This window comes from Urocampus carinirostris, chromosome 16 (genome assembly GCF_059441175.1).
Source record: "Urocampus carinirostris isolate Australia breed hairy pipefish chromosome 16, RoL_Ucar_1.0, whole genome shotgun sequence".
Lineage (NCBI taxonomy): Eukaryota > Metazoa > Chordata > Actinopteri > Syngnathiformes > Syngnathidae > Urocampus > Urocampus carinirostris.
The window spans coordinates 26,303,674-26,324,520 of NC_142364.1; the positions used below are offsets into that span (position 1 = coordinate 26,303,674).

Genomic DNA, 20,847 nt, shown 5'->3' on the forward strand with positions numbered 1-20,847 from the left:
TGACAAGGCATAACAGACTAAAACAGGACAAGGCATAACAGACCGGGATTGTGAATAATGAGTATTAATGAACCCGCCACCGCAGAGCCCACCATGCAGCCTTAAATACAGATCCACCATTAGTGGAACTGCTTTCAGCTGTTGCCCAGGGGGCGGGGCAGACTGGTCACCAAGGCGACCGTGACATAAACACACTCATAATAACACAATCGAACCTTAAACATCCCACGCCCCCCTCAAACTCATACACAAAATACATACATTGGAAGTTGATCTTTCTATAGCGTGCTTCAACACACTTGTCCCTGCTTTCTTGGGAATTTGGCATCTTGCTTTCATTAACTTTCACCATCTTCCTCTCATCCTCCTTTTTGCTTCATCCCCGCATCAAAGCCAAGAGCAATCCCCCTCACCTCCTCACCAACAGCGCCACAGAACCTTTTGGAGAGTTGTGCTAATCTCAGATTATTTGCATCCAGATGATTAATCTCATGTTACGTCATCAGCAAGGCACGCATGCAGGAATGCCCTGCTTTGCAGGACTGTGTAAAAGCCCCATGACCTTAACTTGCATACGTGTAAATGAAGATTGTTCTTAGTTTGTTTTCTTGTGACATGGCCAATTAATGGCGATTTTCCCTATGTTTTTTTGTTTTGTTTTTTTACATTTTTAGGGCCTTGTAATTCAGGGATGGGCAAACTACGGACCACCATTTAAATCCAGCCTGCTCACCAAAAACGTTTTTTAAAGTACTACAACAACAAAAAATTGCTATGGTGCCACTTTTAGTAGTGTCGCTTTACGGCCCTTTTTCGTGATTAAAAAAAATATTTTCTGAAAACATCAGGTACATTAAAACAATGCACCGTATTTGTCTGTGTATAACCTGCTCTTGTGTATAACGTGCCTCGCTAATTTTTGATTAAAAATTGGTGTAATTGTTTTTTCTTTCCTCAGCTCAAACTAAGTATAGTATGTGACAAACGGTGTTGAATACGTTCGGCTATGTTTAAAATAATTTGATGACCACCACTACACCAACATAAAGTTAACAATGTATTAATTAATGTCCTGCAAAGTCCGATTCATCGTTTGATACTTAAGAGTTGTTTCCCTCGTCGTGCTTTTTTGAGTTTAATTATATCTTTCAGGACGACTTTCTGTTTTCTCCATTCTCTAACATTCGTCTCTGGTACCGTGAACAATAATAGTGTGAAAATGATATAAAATGGAATGCCTTTTCATAGGTCATTTATATCACTGATGCTTTAGTGATTAAGATTTGGCGCTCTCACTGCGACACAGGTTAGATTCCCATTGCATCCAATGTTATGCGATCATTCATTGCCCAAAATCCATAGAACATCCTGTATAACGCACACCTAAACATTTTACATGAGTAAATACAGTGAATGTGTTTTCTAAGATAATTATTTTTAACCGGCCATACTTTGTATTTGGATTTTTTAAAATAATTTAGGTATTTTATCTGTAGAGATATTTATTAAATCTCATTTGATTTAAACCACTTTTTGTATTTTGAGTTTTTTAAAGCATATCTAATGCTTAAGAAAGTTAAATGATAAATTAGTTTGTGTTGATTCAGAATGTTTTAAACCAACGTCTGCATGTGTATTTCATTAATCAATCTTTTTTCCAAATGGATTGCCTAAGTATCGAATTTCAGATTCTGTATTAGCAGATTTTTATTTATTTTTTACTCTTGGGCCTACCCCTCTGACACATTTTTAACCCAATGTTAACACCACTCAAAAATGTGCTCACCCCTTGCTGTCAATGAAACGAAATCTTCATGAAATAAAAACATCAGTTCAAAACTCTGCTTATCGTGCCCAGCATGAGTCAAGTTGTCGCATGTTGTCGTGTCACACCTGCCGCCGCCTTATAGAACAAGAAGGGCTCTTATCGGGCAGGGCCGGGCTTTGGCTTTTTTGTCGTTGTTTGTTTCCTGCAGAATAACAGCGGCAGCAGCAGGAACAACAGCAACACCACAAAAACAGTCAGCAGCACCAAAGTCAGCAACTCGCTCACATCTGCTGCACTGGTACGCTGCGTGTACCCGTGCATATGTGTGCGAATGTGCGTGTGTGTGTGTGTGTGTGTGTGTGTGTGTGTGTGTGTGTGTGTGTGTGCGTGTGTTTCTGGGGGTCTCGGCCTTGTCCCACACATTGCGTCTATCACAGTGGTCCCTCTACATATGAGATTAAATTTTTCCAGGATCAAGCTCGTATCTAGAATATTTCAACTCTCGAATGAATTTCCCCCGTAAGGAATAACAAATCAAAATATTCTGTTCGCGACCTACCAAAATCATTCAAGTTAACCCCAAATAGCTATAAAACACGTCTTCCTGATCACTAAAAACGCATTCAAATAGTAACTGAAAATAACAATACAGTAATAAAATAAATAACATAATGTTGACGAAATAAAATGCGAGTTTATTAGGAGCACTTAACATAGAGCAGTGCTTCTTAATTGTTTTCTGTCACGCCCCCCTTGGAAGAAGAAATCCTCTCGCGCCCGCCCTTCTTTTTTTTACAGCTCACATAATATTGGTGGGGACTAAACAACGATTGCTCGGTATTGGCGGTAACACGTCACCTCCGCCCATGCCAAATCTATGACTCTCGGCACATTTTCGCTGAAAAAACCTCAAACGTCTTATCAGTGTTATTGGTTTTAATTTTATGTCTTTGAGCGACAGCTTAATTTATTTTCCCCTTCTCGCTGTCTGCTGCCAACACTATTCAATATATAGCAAGCACACAAGTCTCTGCTCATCTCCCTCCGTGGTCGAAGTTAAGTAGGCTTCGTCAAAGGTCCTTGTTTTAGCTGTCAGGAGGAGACTTTTGTTTGTCTCTTTACCCTGTCACTCTTAATGTATTTTCATCGGGTCACTTGAGGGCCTGCTATATTTCGTGTCTACACTTCATACTCAATGTTAATATTCTCTGCCTAATGCACTGTGTGGAAGCTAAATAAACAAAACACTCTGCCGATGAGGACGCCACTGCTCCCTCAAGTAGTGGAGACGCAATTGCACTTTATTCTGGGAAAGTTAAAAAAAAGTTCCCTGAAGTCAAACGCGCCCATGCCAACTTTGACAGAGCCTAAACATTTTTTTCCCACAAAGGTGGGGTGCCTTGTTTGAGGTGTCCTATAACAAGTTGAAAATTAATTAGTTTCTATCCACCACAGTATCTCGGACCTGCCTGGTGCTTCCCTCTTTCTTTATGATGCTCTCTGCACTTTAAACAGACCTTTGAGACTATCACAGTGCAGGTGCATTTATACAGAGACTTGATTTCACACAGGTGGATTCCATTTATCATCGTTAGTCATTTAGATCAACATTGAATCATTCAGAGATCTTCACTGAACTTCTGGACAGAGTATGCTGCACTGAAAGTAAAGGGGCTGAATAATTTTGCACACCCATGTTTTCGTTTTTATTTGTTTAAAAAGTTTAAAATATCCAATACAGTGTGTTCCACTTCATGACTGTGTCCCACTATATGTTAATGCTTCACAAGAAATTACAGTTTTATATCTTGATGTTTGAAGTCTGAAATGTGGCAAAAGATCACAAAGTTCAAGGGGGCCATATAATTTCGCAAGCCACTGTATATAATATATAATATATGAAATATAATATAAAATATAAAATATAAAATATAAAATATAATATATAATATATAATATACAATATACAATATATAATATATAATACATAATATAACATATAGAATATAGAATATATAATATAAATATATATAATATATAATATATAATATATAATATATAATATATAATATATAATATATAATATATAATATATATTATATATTATATAATATATAATATATAATATATAATATATAATATATAATATATAATATATAATATATAATATATAATATATAATATATAATATATAAACTTTTTCATAATTGAGTAAAGTGAAACTCTTCACCGGCTTTGGTATCTGCACTCGCTGCATTCCTATGTGCATGCTAGACCACTTTGAGCAGTTGGCCCTCTAGCATCTGGAAATTCTCGTAACTTTGATTTTCTCTCATATGCCAGGCAATATTTTTCCTCAAAATACATATCATATCTGAAATTTCTTGTAACTAGAGTAGCTTTTTTGTAGAGACGCGAATGTTCATCAAAATCAAATTAGGATGTAGCATTAGGTCGTCATTAGCAGTGGTGCTTTATTCTAAAAAAGCTCTCACACCTTTCTCCTGCTTACTAATTCATCACAATGCTTCACGCCGCTCCTCCTCATCTTCTTTGGGCCAACCCTTCCTCATCATACTCCTCATCCAAATTCTTGGTCCAGGATTCTCAGACTACCATTGGCCATCATCCAGTAGATGGGATCAAAGTAGTTGCCACTTGCTACTGTGTCGTTTTGGGCAAAGTTTTGTTATTGTATGCACACGTGTGTTTGTTTTCCTGTCATCCTTCTCAACAACATTAATGTGTTTGCAGGAATCAGCAGACAGCATCAACACGACAATTGAGGATGAAGATGTAAAAGGTGAGATATGCTTTGCTAAAACCCAAAACGCAACATCTTGTCTCACACAAACGTGGGCATTATAAATTCCATCTTCTCCTGTGATTACCCGTTTCTGTCTAACATGTAAACTGTATATGCCAGCATGGCAAACTTTCAGATGCTTCTGGGTTAAGTGAGGGCTCATCTTTGCTTTGCTTTACAATTTAAAACACTTAGGCAAAAGTGTTTCTGACAAAATCCATGAATTTCCAATTATTCTTCAACATGATATATGTACTGTATATATATATATATATATATATATATATATATATATATATATATATATATATATATATATACTGTATATCCCTCCCATGTCCGTTTCCAGATTCAAACATTGTCTGTCATGTCCACTGCCATCAATATTGAATTATGTTTACTTTTTTGTTAACCAACTAACCAATTTCTGTATCTTTTTTGGCAATTAATATTTTTGGTCTCATGTTTAATTAGGCGTCGCGGTAGAAAATAATATGTAATAGAAAAAGTGTGGCGATTGTAGGAGTGCCTAAATGTAAAAATGTATCGTTTTTTTAGGAGGCCTCAATCAAAACGCTCCTTCTGGATCCTTCACTGAACATAAAGAAATATATAAAAACACTATAAGCAAAATAAATAAAAAACATCTAACTCTAGATTGTTTACAAAACAAAAGTCAAAAAATAATAAGACTGTTTAAAAAATAAATAGTAACAAACAACACTTTGTGGGTTCTTCACAGAAGTAATGTCAATGAAGCACAAACTTTCTGTTCTGCCTTGCAGAGTCTTAAGAGGTCCAAATTCAGCTAAGTTGTCAGAGCACTGGAGCACCAGTGGTTTAGATCAGTGTTTCTCAACTAGTGAGTCGGGACCCAAAAGAGGGTTGCGGGACGGTTTTCAATGGCTCGCGGTACTTTGCCTTGTCAAAATATTTATAAGAAATCAAAAGCAACTGAGGCTCAATTACACTCCTTAAAAGTAGAAGGTGATAAGGGCCCGGTCACACAGCCGTTTGCGTCTGTATCGCGGGTAAAATTTTGTTTTTTTTTTTTGCCCGTGGTTGCCCGCGTTGGAAAATGCGCAAAATTGGCCAACCCGCTGTTCATCGGTGGTATGCCCGCAAAACAGACGCCGGCTACTGTTCCGCTTCCTAATCGCGTCATTTCCGCGTCATTTTCTCGTGTGGACCACGGGTATAAAAGCTGCCGAGCCGGCGTTATGCCGAGAAATGCATCCTTGCCGAGATTTGCATCCCCTCGCTACTACAACCACTTTTACCTCGTTTTATCTCACTTTTATATCACTTTTAGGGTATTTAATGGCGAACATATAACCAAAACCACTTCGTCTTGCATTTGTTGGGAATGTAATACAACTTAAACCATTCCGTCTTTGTATTTGTTGTGAATGTAATCGAACGGTAATGCACGCCGTATACAAATCACTTTTGAGCAGGTAACATGTTTATTTTGCCTTTTTCTATTCAAATCGCACGTATTGAAACTGTTATGCACTCTACCCTAAAGCTTATTTCTGCATAATAAGCTTTACGGTAGAGTGCATAACAGCTCTCAAAAGTGATTTATATACGGTGTGCATTACCGTTCGATTACGTTCACAACAAAAACAAAGACGGAATGGTTTATGTTGTATTACATTCCCAACAAATGCAAGACGAAGTGGATTTGGTTATATGTTCGCCATTACAGTCCCTAAAAGTGAGATAAAACGAGGTAAAAGTGGTTGTAGTAGCGAGGGGATGCAAATCTTGGCAGGGATGCATTTCTCGGCATAACACCGGGCTGTAGAAATCATAACCGCTCAAGACACAGTCCCGTGAAGATCAAGATTTCAAGCTATGGCACCGAAGAAGCCAATATGTTATTATTGTAATAGTTTTTCATTTTGATTTTATTATCTTGTTATGAAATGAAAATAAATGTCAAGAAATAAAAATGGATTAAGACAAGGTCACTACGGTGACGGGGATCCATGTTCACCCCTTGACGTCTCGAGCACAACTGACGTGTGCTCGGCAAATCGCGCTGTATATACGCGGAGAAAGGCGTTTGACCGTCACACGTGTAACACGCTAATTTCACGTAATAACACCGCGATACAGGCGCAGAACATGCTATTACCATGCTCTACCCACGATTACCCGCTGAAATTTCCCGTCCTACCCATGTGTAACCACGCCCTGGCCAGAGCACGTCGTTCCGCGTCATTTCCGTGTCATTACCTCGTGTGCCGCCCGCGGTTAACACGTGCTCAAAGTTTGAGCAGCTCAAAACTTTTTCGCGCGGCCATCCGCGTGTGAATTTCCGACCGCGAGTAAAGCACTGCTGTATCTCGTCTATATGGCGGTCTCAAAGCGTCCAACAGCGCCCAACAGCGTCTGCTTCACGGCCAGAAATTTCTGGCCATGATTCAGCCTCGATACGCTCGTGAAAGGCTGTGTACCCGTGCTCTAAAGTATTGAGCAGCGCAAAACTTTTTCGCGCTGCCAACCGCGCGTGAATTTTCGACCGCGTGTCAAGCACTGCTGTATCTCGTCTGTATGGCGATCTCAAAGCGTCAGAAATTTCTGGCCGTGATTCAGCCGCAAACGGCTGTGTGACCGGGCCCTTAGCAAAACCCAGATACTGCAATCTGTTTATCGTGTTTAATCGGGAGTAGAACGCCCCCGCAATATCCAAAAATCCACCAAATAGTCCCCCAAGCCCCTATTTTAAAACCTGCTCTGCCAGACCCTCCTTGCAGCAATAATCAACCGGGGATAAAGGATCGCGGCCGCTGGGGTGCTGTTGATTTTGGGGCAAAAAGAATGGGGAAAAAAAGTCATCACGCATGTCACAAAATTGCTCTCATTGCCCAAAGCTCTCAGTAATATGTGATTGGGGATAATGGATCATGGCCACACAAGTGCATTTCGATTTTAGTAGACAGCAGAATAACCAGGCCCAATAAAATGTTTGCGCTTTTTCATTGTGTTTAAAGCATTTTGGATTTCATTAGAAATGCAGCTATTTAAGCACTGAAGGGAACATTATTGTTTTTTAAAAAGGGAATATATATTTACTATCTCTGCTTTTAACTGCCTTTCATTCAATACATTTGATATGAGAAATATTTTCTTGTTTTGGTTCACAGCTTGTAATTTGGGTGGGATGGTGGTTCCTCAAGTCAAACTATTTGAGAACCACTGGTTTAGATGATTGTGAAAAGGCAGTAAGTTTCAACCCATTATCACACAATTTTTCATCACGGTACCATAGACAAATAATTTCATTGTTTTACATGTTACAATGTCATAGTAACATGTGAAATACACAACAAAATAACATTGAACTCTTGTACCATGACTAAATATAGTGTGATAATGAGCTAAAACCCTATACCGTTATACATTTATATCACTGGTACTCAGTAATGAGAATTTGGGGCCCTCGCTGTTGTGACATTGGTACGTATCCACTTATGACAAAAAAAGCATACCCAGATGTTGATTTATTTTTACGTTAAAAAAAAAACATGTGTCAAAATACTCTCTGGTATAGTTCATGGGGCTGGACCATATATATCTGCACCGCGGGCCGTAGTCTGTCAACCACTGCTTCAACATGACCTAGTTTTATCGAAATCCCCAGCCCAAATGCCAAAACTAGAGTTGGCCCATTGACTGGCTGTAGAAGGTGGCCACTCCTCCCCGTAGCGACTTGTCAGTAGTGCCCATAGACAAGGGAGGGGCTAAGGCAGCTCAGCATCCAATCCAGGGGGCAATCGCTGCAGGAGCACGCTCTTCTGGACATTCTGAGCATGAGGGCGAGGATGCAAAAGGTTGTACCGCTTCATGGGGGAGGCCAGAAGTTGCTTGCGCTCACTTAACACTTAGAAATGGCTCACAAGCTCTCGGGTGAGTTGGCTCAGTGCTCGTTCTGCTTTCTTTTCTTCACTTAAAATGTATTTTCTGCTGTTGATACTGTGGGGAAACTTATTAATTATGTTGTTGCAATAAACTTGAGGGATAAGTGATATTTAGTACCTTTAGGTGGCTTTCTGGTAATCAAACCTGGCTTTTTTTGTCCATCTGCTTTCTATGTTAGGCATTATGAACAATGACATCTCACATGTGAAGGGCAAAGTATTGGTTTTTAGATGGTACCTACTTCAAAGTATTTGAAGACTATCGTAAAACATCAGTTCACAGTAGGTGTCTTGATTCATTTCGTAAGGTACCAGGTTATGTATCAGGCTGTTACCAAGTTTGAATTCAAGGTGCAGGAACTTGAGATGGCAGCTGATATCTGTATTGTTAAAACATTTAGAGTAATCTTTTTCACTAAGACATGTAATATTGGACATTGCCAGTGGGCTGTCAGATTGTTGAGTAGCAAATATTTGATATTTTAGTGCAAATTTTAAAGAAATACCGATTATTTATGCAAAAGTATTTTTAGACGTGAGTGGAAATTGTAGGTATTTGTACTTAGAATTGGGGTCAGGAGCTGACTAATGTTAATGTACCGGTATCTTTCTTGATAAAAAACAGTTATCAAACATTGCTTGTTTTAATGTTTGGGATTGAGTCATGTTGCTGACTGTTTCAACCTGTTATATCTTTTCACTTTGTAAACTTTAGTTTTTGGAGTTGTCAACTTTCCCTATTTACCCAACAGTTTGATAGCAAATATTGTAATATGTTTCCTTCCTTCATTGCTCAATTTAGGCTATACCTTAATTTTATTTTGCTGATCCCTATGTTAGCATCAAAATGGCAGCCCTTGTTTGTCATATTCATTAAAAATGTTACTCCTTGACCACACAGTAGCCTACAAGGTGTTTCAAAAAGATGTTTTGAATTATCTATTATTTGCAACGCTTATCCTCAGTAGGGTCGCAGGGGTGCTGGAGCGCATCCCAGATATCTTCGGGCAGTGGGCAGGGGATACCCTGAACTGGTTGACTGCCAGTCGCAGGGCACACAGAGACAGACAACTCGCTTGTTCATTCACACCTAGGGATGATTTGAACTGACCAATTAAACTGACTTGCATGTTTTTGGAAAGTGGGCGGAAACCGGAGTGCCCCGAAAGAAACCCATGCAAGCAAGCGGATAACATACAAACTCCGCACGAGAAGGCTGGTAGCTGGATTTAAACCCACAACTTCAGAACTGTGCCACGGACGCGCTCAGCTGCCCTGCCACCTTGTGTTGAAACACCCTGTATTTCAATGTCATTGTTTTTAAGCTAAAGGAACTGGGAACAGTGAAAAGTGCAGCTATGATAGTCTCATTTCTTGACAGTTTCATTACTATTTCGTGTCCTTTCTTGTAGCTCGCAAGCAGGAGATCATCAAGATGACGGAGCAGCTCATCGAAGCCGTCAACAATGGCGACTTCGAGGCATACGCGTGAGTTCTGATGTCAGGTTTGGGGAGGGGGTGGTTCGTGTGGGGGATTGGAGTGCCATTAGCAAAGAAGCATTTACGGGATTGACGTGCAAATGTATTTGTCCTCGGAAGATTAAGGCATAATTACCGGCCGGCTTTGTGAATGGATGCGACTCTTTGTGCCGTGTTCAAAGTCGCACAAATCCTCGCAAAGTCAGGTCAAAAATATGAAACGTGAACATTGGTTTCTACAACCCAATCAGATAGACGGAACTTTAATATGAAAATGTGTCTGATGGTGTTCTTTGTAGGGATTAATAATGTGTGTTTGCAGCAAGATTTGCGACCCCGGCCTGACGTCCTTCGAGCCCGGAGGTCTCGGCAACCTTGTGGAGGGGATGGACTTCCATCGCTTCTACTTTGACAACTGTGAGAAGCAAATACCTCAATTGGACGAACACAATAGCAAGCAAAACATGAAATCATCAGACTGTATTGCCATTATTTTGAATTACAATATCCAACACAACAGTAGCATGCAGTGAGGTTCGTTTCTGGTGAGGCACAGTCACATATACACATATACAGAGCAAAAAAACAATCTATAGACTGTCGCATAGGAAAAAAAAAACTTTATTGTCACACTTTAACTTCTAAATAAAGCTTAAGCACTGCTCCTTTTAAAAAGAAGCATCCACAAGCATCCTAAATTTAAAAAAAAAAGTTCATGCAATCAGAAAAAAGATACTGGATTGTTTGACTTGCTGTTACCTCGCTTATACTATCACTAATTTTATTGTTTGGGATAAAGGTGTGCGCTAAATCAGAATCTTTGGTCTATCGCCCTCCACCATGAGGCAAGAGAATTGTGTGCCTCACTCTGCATCTGGAAATGCTCAGCACAGTAATAGGGTGCAGACTAATTGTGTTAATAGTGTTCAATATGCATTGTAAAACTTCAGCATTTTTAAAAAGAAAATCCAAAAGGTTAGTTAAATGATAAAAAATGTTTACACTAAATCGATATGACCATTTAATGTATTTTTAATTATATATTTTCATGATGACGCGTGACGCACAGCATTTCTTACCTCCCTTGACTACACGTCACTGGAATACAACAATCATAAGAATAAAATACTATTATGGTACAACAACAATCATATAAATCTAACACCATAATAAATGATTGATGATAACACTCATAAATAGGGTAAGAATCATACATCACATAACAAAAAAAATTATGTTCGATACTACATTTTTTTCAGAATGATACGGACAAAATCTTAAGTAGTCACTTCATCTGGTACTTCTATCCACCCACCCATCCATTATCTGCACCGCTTATACTCAGTAGGGTCACGACTTTGGGCAGTGGGCAGGGGGACATCCTGAATTGGTTGCCAGCCAGTTGCAGGGCACACAGAACCCGAATAATATCGCGTTTATGTTTGCGAAATATAGACCCAGGCCAAGACACAATTGGCAGAGATATAAACAAGGATTTATTGGGGAGAAATAGGGGCTCTGAAACGAGAGAGCCGAAAAACAAGGATCAAAAAACACATTTCGGAAAAGTAACGGTTGCCAATCAATACACAAGGGAATGTTTCTATGGCTGCTCGACAGCAGGCAAAAAATAAGCTGAAGGTTCAGCGATGGCAACGATTCAAGAGGTTTTGCTTTTGGAGCAGTCAATAAAAAGGGCTGGTGTGGGCAAATTGAATGCAGGTGTGTGCAGTTTAGCCACTCTCCTCAATTTGGCGCCCGTTGACGGAAGTTGGCAGGGGCGTAATCTGTAGTTACTTAGTTGATTGTATGCCACATCACTAATTTATTTTTTGAGCTCCTCCATACTGTATGGTCAGTGCTGCCTGATGGATCCTGATCTTGCCCGGCCTCATCATCTGATAGTTGGGCGAAAACTCCATGATGACTCATGTTCTGACGTTTCAGAACCGGAATCGTGTTTGGTGACTTGCCTAAATTGCTCAACGGGGCTTCTTCGTTGGTGAAAAACTAGCAATTTCTGCACTCTCGAGCATCCAACTCACTCTGGTGGTTGCTCAAATTAGCTTAACTACCACCACAACTCCGCTTTGATCAATTGCAGGCTCATACACTCAAATTCAAACTCGAGGAGGATCAATCAAAGTTGCGATTCAAAAAACTCTTTCATTTTTTTAAAAAACTGAGCCAATATCTATGCAGAACATGCGTTTAAAATAAAGATACTCACATGCGTGCTTATCCCCTTAACAATCCGGCTTTATAGTTTTTGGGGACCTTGTTTCAGACTGATTGTGATTTTTCCTTGTTACATTTTTAATTGGTTAGCATGTCTAAGATTGCTAGAGTTCACTATTTCCAATGATATGTGGAATTACATTTTTTAGTAACTGGTGACATCATACAGACATGTACAGTATTTGCTTCTCAACAATCTGACCACTGGCAATGTCCAGGATATTGCGAAGACATACAAAACTCAAAAGATAACACTTTCTTTTTTGTTTTTCTTTTTTTCAAAGAACTCTGTCAGTTATGTCTAGAGGTCTTCACCAAGCACTACTAACATCCAGACCAGAAATTGTTGTAAAAGTAAGCATAGTTTTGGAACATACTGCAAAAAAGCAAAAGGCATCTGGCATTATCTAGTGGGAAGTGGTGTAAATGCTCTCAATACATACCGGTACATTTTGCCGTCAAATGTTTGTATGAGCATAAATAAAATAATTGATGCGGTAAAAATGGGTGTCTATGCGACAATAAGTGTAGATTATGTATGTTTCAGTATCAAAGTTATTTTCTTGTTGCTGCAATGGCCAGCAGATGGTATTTTGAAATCCAGGACATTTTAGACACACCATAGAAATTTCAGCTCTCTGCTGTTTTGTTCATATGAATTTTCTTTAATTCAAAATTTAAATACTCAAAAATTACAAAAAAGAGGTGGTAAATGTAGAATGAGAGTTAATCCAGTAGCCGATAACAAATATATACGTTTTAAGTTCTGGTGCCACTTGCCTCTCTGGTGTTCTTTTGTGGCCGTTCTTTTACATGAAATATATTTTGATGAGTCAGCACGGCAGCGCAGTGGTTAGCGCTTGTGCGGCACAGTTCATGTCATGGGAACCTGTCGTGGGTTCAAATCCAGCTCCAGACTTCCTGTGGGGAGTTTGTATGTTCTCCCCGTGCTTGCGTGGGTTTCCTCCGGGCACTCCGGTTTCCTCCCACATTCCAAAAACATGCATTTCAGGTGAATTGGCCGGTCCAAATTGTCCCTAGGTATGAATGAGCGAATGAGTTGTCTGTCCCTGTGTGCCCTGCGATTGGCTGGCAACCAGTTCAGGGTGTCCCCTGCCCACTGCCTGGAGATGGCTGGGATGGGCTCCAGCCCCCCGCGACCCTAATGAGGATAAGCGGTACGGCTAATGAGATGAGATGAGATATTTTGATGAAAACACCAGCAGAACGGCCCGGCGTTGTGGTTGAAATGTGTGCATAAGGAACACTTGCAAAAAAGTACTGCGTACATTTTCATGAAAATCGGTTCAGCCGTTTCGAAGCCTATAAATCACATGCAAATACGCACACACACACACACACACACACACACACACACACACACACACACACACACACACACACACAAACACACACACAAGCACACACAAATTGGGATTTATAAAAATGTTTAGATTTATGATTTATTAGATTTAGATTAGAAATCAATGATGTCACGACCAGAACGGAATCAGGACCCAAATGCGTAGAAAGAGGAAGGGCAGCGCCCGCGATCCGATGCTCGCTGGACGCGAGAAGCAAGCCGCTCATGCAATCGGATCGTGATCCGAATATGGAAGTTGATCTTCTGTGGCGGGAGATGGCGGTGTCAAGGACGGTAAAACAGGTCGATAGCCGGGACAGGAGAGCAAAAACGTAGTCGGGATCAAAAACTGGTCGTAAGCCAGGACGGAAGAGCAGACGTGGTCGGGATCAAAAACGGGTCGTAGCCAGAGACAAACGGGGAGATCAAGAACGGACAGGTGGAAAAACGGGTCAAAAAACAAGACAGGCGGGAGTCATGGTCAAAAATGCATGCCTTGTGACAACAGAGGATCGCTGACGGACTGACAACCGGAGAGTGAAAGGACTGGGTTTAAAAAGGGACAGGGAACCAATCAGGTAGCCCGCAGCGGCTGGCGCCAAATGAGCGGGCACCGGTGATGCTAATCAGGAATCATGACAAATGATTGTTTTTGTGGATGGATTGGAATTTGATGTTTGAATGGTTGATGCATCAATGACTACTAAGGATTTGGATTTAATTCTGAAAATTGTGGAATCGAACATACCTAATGCTAACTTCTAGTTAAAAACCTCGTCAACCAAAACAATCCTATTCAACAGTGTCAAAATTGTTGTCAACATAACAATTTTTGCGTGTTTGCCTGCAGTGCTGTCAAAGAACATGAAGCCGATCCACACCACCATCCTCAACCCGCACGTTCACATGATCGGCGAGGACGCGGCATGCATGGCGTACATTCGCCTGACGCAGTTCGTGGACGCCGGCGGTCGCCCACGCACGAGCCAGTCGGAGGAAACCAGAGTATGGCAACGCCGAGAAGGACGATGGCAAAACGTTCACTTTCATTGCTCTGGAGCGCATGCAGAACCCCAACAGGCCTGATGTAGAATTGACAAAAAAGGGGCGTAGCAAGGTGTTTTTCCGACTCGATGACCATCCGACGTCTCTCTGTCAGGATTCTGCAGACCGACAAGCCACCATTGTTTCCTTATGCTGACCCCGCTCCTCTGTGGTGCTCCCCATCTTCCTTCCTCAGACTTGTTTACATACCTACGTGGACGCCATATTGGATGTGGCAGATCGCAGAAATCAGGAGGATTGAGTTCTCGCTACTATCATTTAAATCTGGCAGGAAACATTACCTTGCTTTCAGATTTGACGTTCTTTTTGGGGAGAAACAGTTTTTGTCTAGGGCTGACAAAAACAACCATTTTAATTGTCGACTAGAAACCGACTCCTGAAACGATTCGTCGAATAATCGGTTGATTTAACTATGCAAAAAATTATAATAAACACAATAATGGGTACGATGAGAATTACATATATTATTAAACGTACTGCAGATTCATACAAAAATTAAATAAAGTGCACAAAAACCAATTAGGCACAGTGCTTGGTCAGTAGATACATAAATCCGTAAATAAACCACTTTTCATTTTTTGGGAAGACCCAAATAAGTCATGAATTAAAACCAAATAAGTATTTTTTCCCCTGTTACCAAAAACTGGTCCATTGACCGCAGTAGGACAGTAAATTACAATATATATATGTGTATTTTGTAATGTACATTTAGTGGTCAAAGGTACTTAACGATGCTCAACAGTTTGAAATCTAGTGGTTTTAATAACTGATGCTAGTTCCTTAGACTGAATATATTTAATTTTTAATACATTTATCAGGCATATCGTTCAAGTTCTCTTTTATACCAAAATATATGTGTCAAATATATACAACGCATGTAATCAAAAGCGGATTGGCTTAAACATTATTTTAATTTTATCGAGGTGAGTCAATCTTTCGTTAAATTGTCCAACATGCTTTCTTTTAAATGTTCATTCATCACAGAGGTACCGCCATGATACGCAAGGTCTGTTTTGCAAACTTTGCAAGTACAGTAGTGTTTTTTTTCACCATATCCAGGCTAAAATGCTCCCAAACAATATAATTTTTGGTACGAGTCATTTCTGTATGTTACTGCTTGAGAGAGACAGGCTATTGCGCATGAGTGACTCTTAGCAGAAATTATATTTATGTTGAGATGCCTCACTCTACTGGAAAACAGTGTCTGGCGACAAAAGTCGACAATTAAGGATTTTGGTCGACAACTACGCTTTGTGGGCCTATTTTAGACTAGAAAAGGAGATTATAGCTCAACATTAAAATGTGAGGAAAACGTTTGGATTGCAAAATACATTTTTTGAAAAAAACAAAAACAAAAACTACTGACTAGACCAAGAGTGGGCACTTTTAGTGTGGCAAGCCGTATTGAGTTTAAAAAAAAAAAAAATTGGCAGAAAGGCCAGGTGAGGAGGAAAAATATTAATTCATTTTAGTTTTTGTATTTGTCGTTACAGTCTCGAATCTGATACCTTGGCAATACATGAGGAAAATAGATCATGAGGACCTGTTCAATGGTTGTAATATTGTTGGTATTGTTGATGTATCTCCATTTTGGGGCATTTAAACATTTTTTTGTTTGCATTTTTGCACTATTTTCATTGTAAATATTCCATTCATATACAAACATTAATTTAAGAATCGCAGTAACGATTTTATACATAAATTCACAGGCAGATATCTACATATACCGTGCATGTTTTATTTCATTTTTATTTGTCTGTAAATAGACAATTACATCAAATTGGTCTTGAAACATTAAAAATTAAAGCAAAGTTATATACAAGTATTATGTCCGTTTTCATGCACTTCATTCTATAATATGCATTGAAAGTGCAATAGGGGTAACTCAGAAGTGTTTTTTTAACATGACATTTGATAAATATCTTGATGAATAAAGTAAATAAATGGGGCTGGGACCAGAGTGGCACCAAATTGACAATATTATTAGTTCTTTTTTTAGTTTACCATTTCATACTTATTATTTTCAGATTTTCTTTCTGCAAGCCTGATTAAAAAGAACTTATGTGGCCCTTGGGCCATATTTTGCCCACCCCTGGACTAGACCTCTTGGAATAAGGCCCTTGTTGAGGGACTCAAAAAAACTTTCATTGGGATTCAAAGCAACATACCAATTTAGTCTACTAATTTCTCACAATGATGTTCTCCACCTCCGATATGGCGGACGGGCTAATATCATATTAACAACTTCTTCTGACAGTTCCTTTGACCAGCATGGCTCCTCCTTCCCTTGCATGGCTGGTGTGTGGAATTATCATCTCCTTAAAAAATATTGTTTTGTCACTGTAACGGCAGTGTGTGTAGATGTGATTGTGCGAGTGTTAGAAGGAGCATCAAAGTGCATGATTTTTTGGGATGTATTGATGCTGACCTTTTCACTTCTTGATGGACTTTATAGTGATTGTTGTGCATGAACAACAGGAAACTATTTTGAGGAATCCTGCAAATATACTACATCATCACCAACACCCTGCTGGCATTGTCCGATTTATTGTTTCTTTGTAACCTAAGGGAGACATGTTTTTTCCCCTTACTGTTTAGAAAATTTCTCTACTGTATTTCATAACTGTTTAATTGGTGATAATGACATAAAAAACAGTTTTGTGGGGTGGAGTCTTTATTTCATGACAGCCACTGCTTAATAAACTCAATTTGGCTGTGTTGTTACATAAATCAACCAAATTGTGACATCGTGATTACGTTAGGTGGAAAATGTGATGATCGGTTATTGGCTGATCCAGACAGGCCATACATTTATTTGTAAACAATTGAAGAGGCATTCTGACTTGGTTTCCTTTAAGTTGCTGTTGATGTTTTACTTATCATAGTGTACATAAAACCGGCTTGATTATTTTTGCTGCCCTAAAGAACAAAAAAAAAATCACAACTTGTATCCTGTGAAATAGTCCAATAAATATAAAATACCAAAGAAGATTATCACTTTTGAATGAACATAAGACAATACTGTGCTCTGACATTGTCATGAACTGGAACAGGATCAGGACCCATATTCGTGACGTTTCTCACACAAGCCTTTTATTTTACGGTATATGGGGAGTCGTGCATAATAGGTAGCAGGCATGGAATAATGGAAAGCCAGAGGCCAACGAGATCGATACCAATTGCCCGAGCAGATATCGAACAGATGGGGTTGATACCGGACAGGACGGGACAGACAGGTTTGATATCAAAACAGGATATCGAAAATAAACAGAACAAACTAGACGGGAACGAAACTGGAAAACGATATTAAACAACGGGATAGACAGGATTTATATCAAAACAGGATATCGAAATTAAACAGGACAAACTAGATGGGAACAAAAACTGAAAACCAATATTAAACAGGACAAAATAAACGGGAACAATACTGGACAGGAAATACCAACAGGAAACAGGACGGAGTCAAATCCCACGTCTTGCTGGGCAGAGGTTCATTGACGGACTGACAAAGGAAGAGTGAGAGCACTGATCTTAAATAGACGGAAAGCCAATCTGTCAACGAGCCGCAGCTGGCGCCACACGGGCGGGGCCAATTGGGCACCATGGCAACCGTGACAGATATAGCAAAACAAGACAAATCTACTTTACAAGTAAATTTGTTTTATCACAGACTTTTTCATGGGCACAATTTTTTTCCTTTGCTTCTTTAATTGATATTTTTTGTTTTGTTGCTATTTGGAATTTTGATTAATTTCCTGTTGAGTCCTTCTGTGTCCCTATTTTTTGTGTGAGTTATTATGCATATTTTCCCGCTTTGTCCTGAGGTGGACGCTCATGTTCTTCATGCTAAATGTCTCTCAAACACAAAAAAAGTACAAAAGTCAATTCCATTGAAGTTGGGAAAAAGTTTAAAATGTCAGTAAAATTAGAATAGAATGACTTGCAAACCTTTTCTAACCCATATTTAAATGAATACACCACAAAGACAAGATTATCCATGTTCAAACTCATAAACTTTATTTCCATAAGCAAATAATGATAAACTTAGAATTTTATAATTGCAACAAGTGCCAAAGTAGTTGGGAAAGGGGCTTCTTCACCATTGTGTTACATCACCTTTCCTTTTAATAACACTCAATAAACGTTTAGGAAGTGAGGAGACTAGTTGTTGAATCGTTGATAGTGGAATCCTTTCCCATTCTTGCTTTATGTACAGCTTCAGCTGTTCAACAGTCCGGGGTCTCCTTTGTCTTATTCTGCGCTTTATAATGCGCCACACATTTTCAATGGGAGACAGGTCAGGACTGCAGGCAGGCCAGTCAAGCACCCGCACCCTCTTACTACGAAGCCACGCTGTCGTGAGACGTGCAGTGTGTGGCTTGGCATTATCCTGCTGGAAGAAGCAAGGGCGCCCATGGTAAAGATTCTGTTTGGATGGCAACATACTTTGTTCCAAAACCTGAATGTACTTTTCTGCATTAATGGTGCCTTCACAGATGTGCAGGTTACCCATTCCTTGGCCACTCATGCACCCCCATACCATCACAGATGCTGGCTTTTGCACTTTGCGTGCATAACAGTCTGGGTGGTTCTGTTCTTCTTTGGACCGGAGGACACGACGTCCACAATTTCCAAACACAATTTGGAAAACTGACTCATCAGACCACAGAACACTTTTCCACTTTGTATCAGTCCATTTTAGATGGGCTCGGGCCCAGAGAACCCTGCGGCGTTTCTGGATGTTGTTGATGAATGGCTTACGCTTTGCAACATAAAGTTTTAACCCACACTTACGGATATAGCGTCGAACTGTATTGACTGACAGTGGTTTTCCAAAGTGTTCCTGAGCCCATGTGGTGATGTCCTTTACACATTGATGTCGGTTCTTAATGCAGTACCGCTTGAGGGCTCGGAGGTCACGGGCATTCAATAATGGTTTACGGCCATGCCGTTTACGCACAGTGATTTCTCCAGATTCCCTGAACCTTTTCACAATATTATGGACTGTAGATGATGATATCCCTAAATTCCTTGCAATTGTACTTTGAGGAATGTTGTTTTTAAACTGTTCAACAATTTGCTCACGCAGTTGTTCACAAAGAGGTGAACCTCGCCCCATCCTTGCATGTGAATGACTTAGCTTGTTCGGGTCTCCCTTTTTTATACCCAGTAACAACTCTCACCTGTTGCTAATTCATCTGTTCACCTGCAAATAGTTGGTTGATTTCCATTCATCCACTTTCTGAGTAGTTATTGACACCTGTCCCAACTATTTTGGCACGTGTTGCTGTCATCAAATTACAGAGTTGATGATTTTCTCCCAAAACAATAAAGTTTATGAGTGAAGACAATAAATATGTTGTCTTTGCTGTGCATTCATTTAAATATGGGTTGAAAAGAATTTGCAATTTACTTGGATCAATTTTTATTTGCAATTAACACACTTTCCCAACTTCATTGGAATTGAGTTTTGTAAATCTTCCATTACCAATCTTACGATTAGACGATATTTCAAATAATACAACTTCAGAATATCATGATAATCTAACGCTAAGAACACAACTCTGCTTTAACAAGCAGAGCAATGAAATGCAACAATAAAACACTGGAATACAATTATTATCAATTACGGTATTGCTAATTTCATTCACACTAATTAAACAACTCAATACATTAAAACATTTATCACTACTTGCTTTATGGGTTACTGAACGCTCTGACATAATAAGCATTGGTTGGTTGGTTGGATCCCTTTTCCACTAGGGTCGTAGGGGCAGCATTTCATGTGGTGTGTCTTGGGTGAGTACAGCCTGGTGGCATCCATCCCTCTCCAAGCCAACATATGTTTCCACCTGGTCTTGAACAGGCGACCTTTTAGACATTAGGCAACCTGCAAACCACTGCACTATGGAAACACTATTGGCATGAAAGTTAACAGCATTAGCATAAGAGAAAACCATGTTATACCAATCTAGGAATTGCTAGAAAACAGGCAATTAATTTTAGTACATAATTAATTTATAATTAGTCTATTATTAGTATATTCATTTAGTACGTAATAGTCAGTGAAAGCTGTCAACCTCAGCCAATTGTTCCTCTTATTAACGATTGCAAATTCCCTTATTTAGCAATAACAAACATTATAAACACAATGCGGTTCCTATTTACTCGTGGCAAGACAGGCTATATAGGATAAAAA

General features: G+C 39.5%; 1 protein-coding gene across 2 annotated transcripts in view; it reads left to right on the forward strand.

Annotated features, from left to right (window-relative positions):
* Positions 1–17,313, forward strand: part of camk2b2 (calcium/calmodulin-dependent protein kinase (CaM kinase) II beta 2) — a 55,542-nt gene extending 38,229 nt beyond the window's left edge. For both annotated transcript variants that reach the window (XM_088319996.1, XM_088319995.1), the window contains exons 15-19: positions 1,977–2,066; positions 4,523–4,571; positions 9,916–9,991; positions 10,305–10,399; positions 14,434–17,313. In XM_088319996.1, the coding sequence (XP_088176122.1) occupies positions 1,977–2,066; positions 4,523–4,571; positions 9,916–9,991; positions 10,305–10,399; positions 14,434–14,669 (546 nt within the window). In that variant the 3' untranslated portion in view covers positions 14,670–17,313. The remainder of the gene's footprint in view (positions 1–1,976; positions 2,067–4,522; positions 4,572–9,915; positions 9,992–10,304; positions 10,400–14,433) is intronic.
* Positions 17,314–20,847: the final 3,534 nt, after the last annotated feature.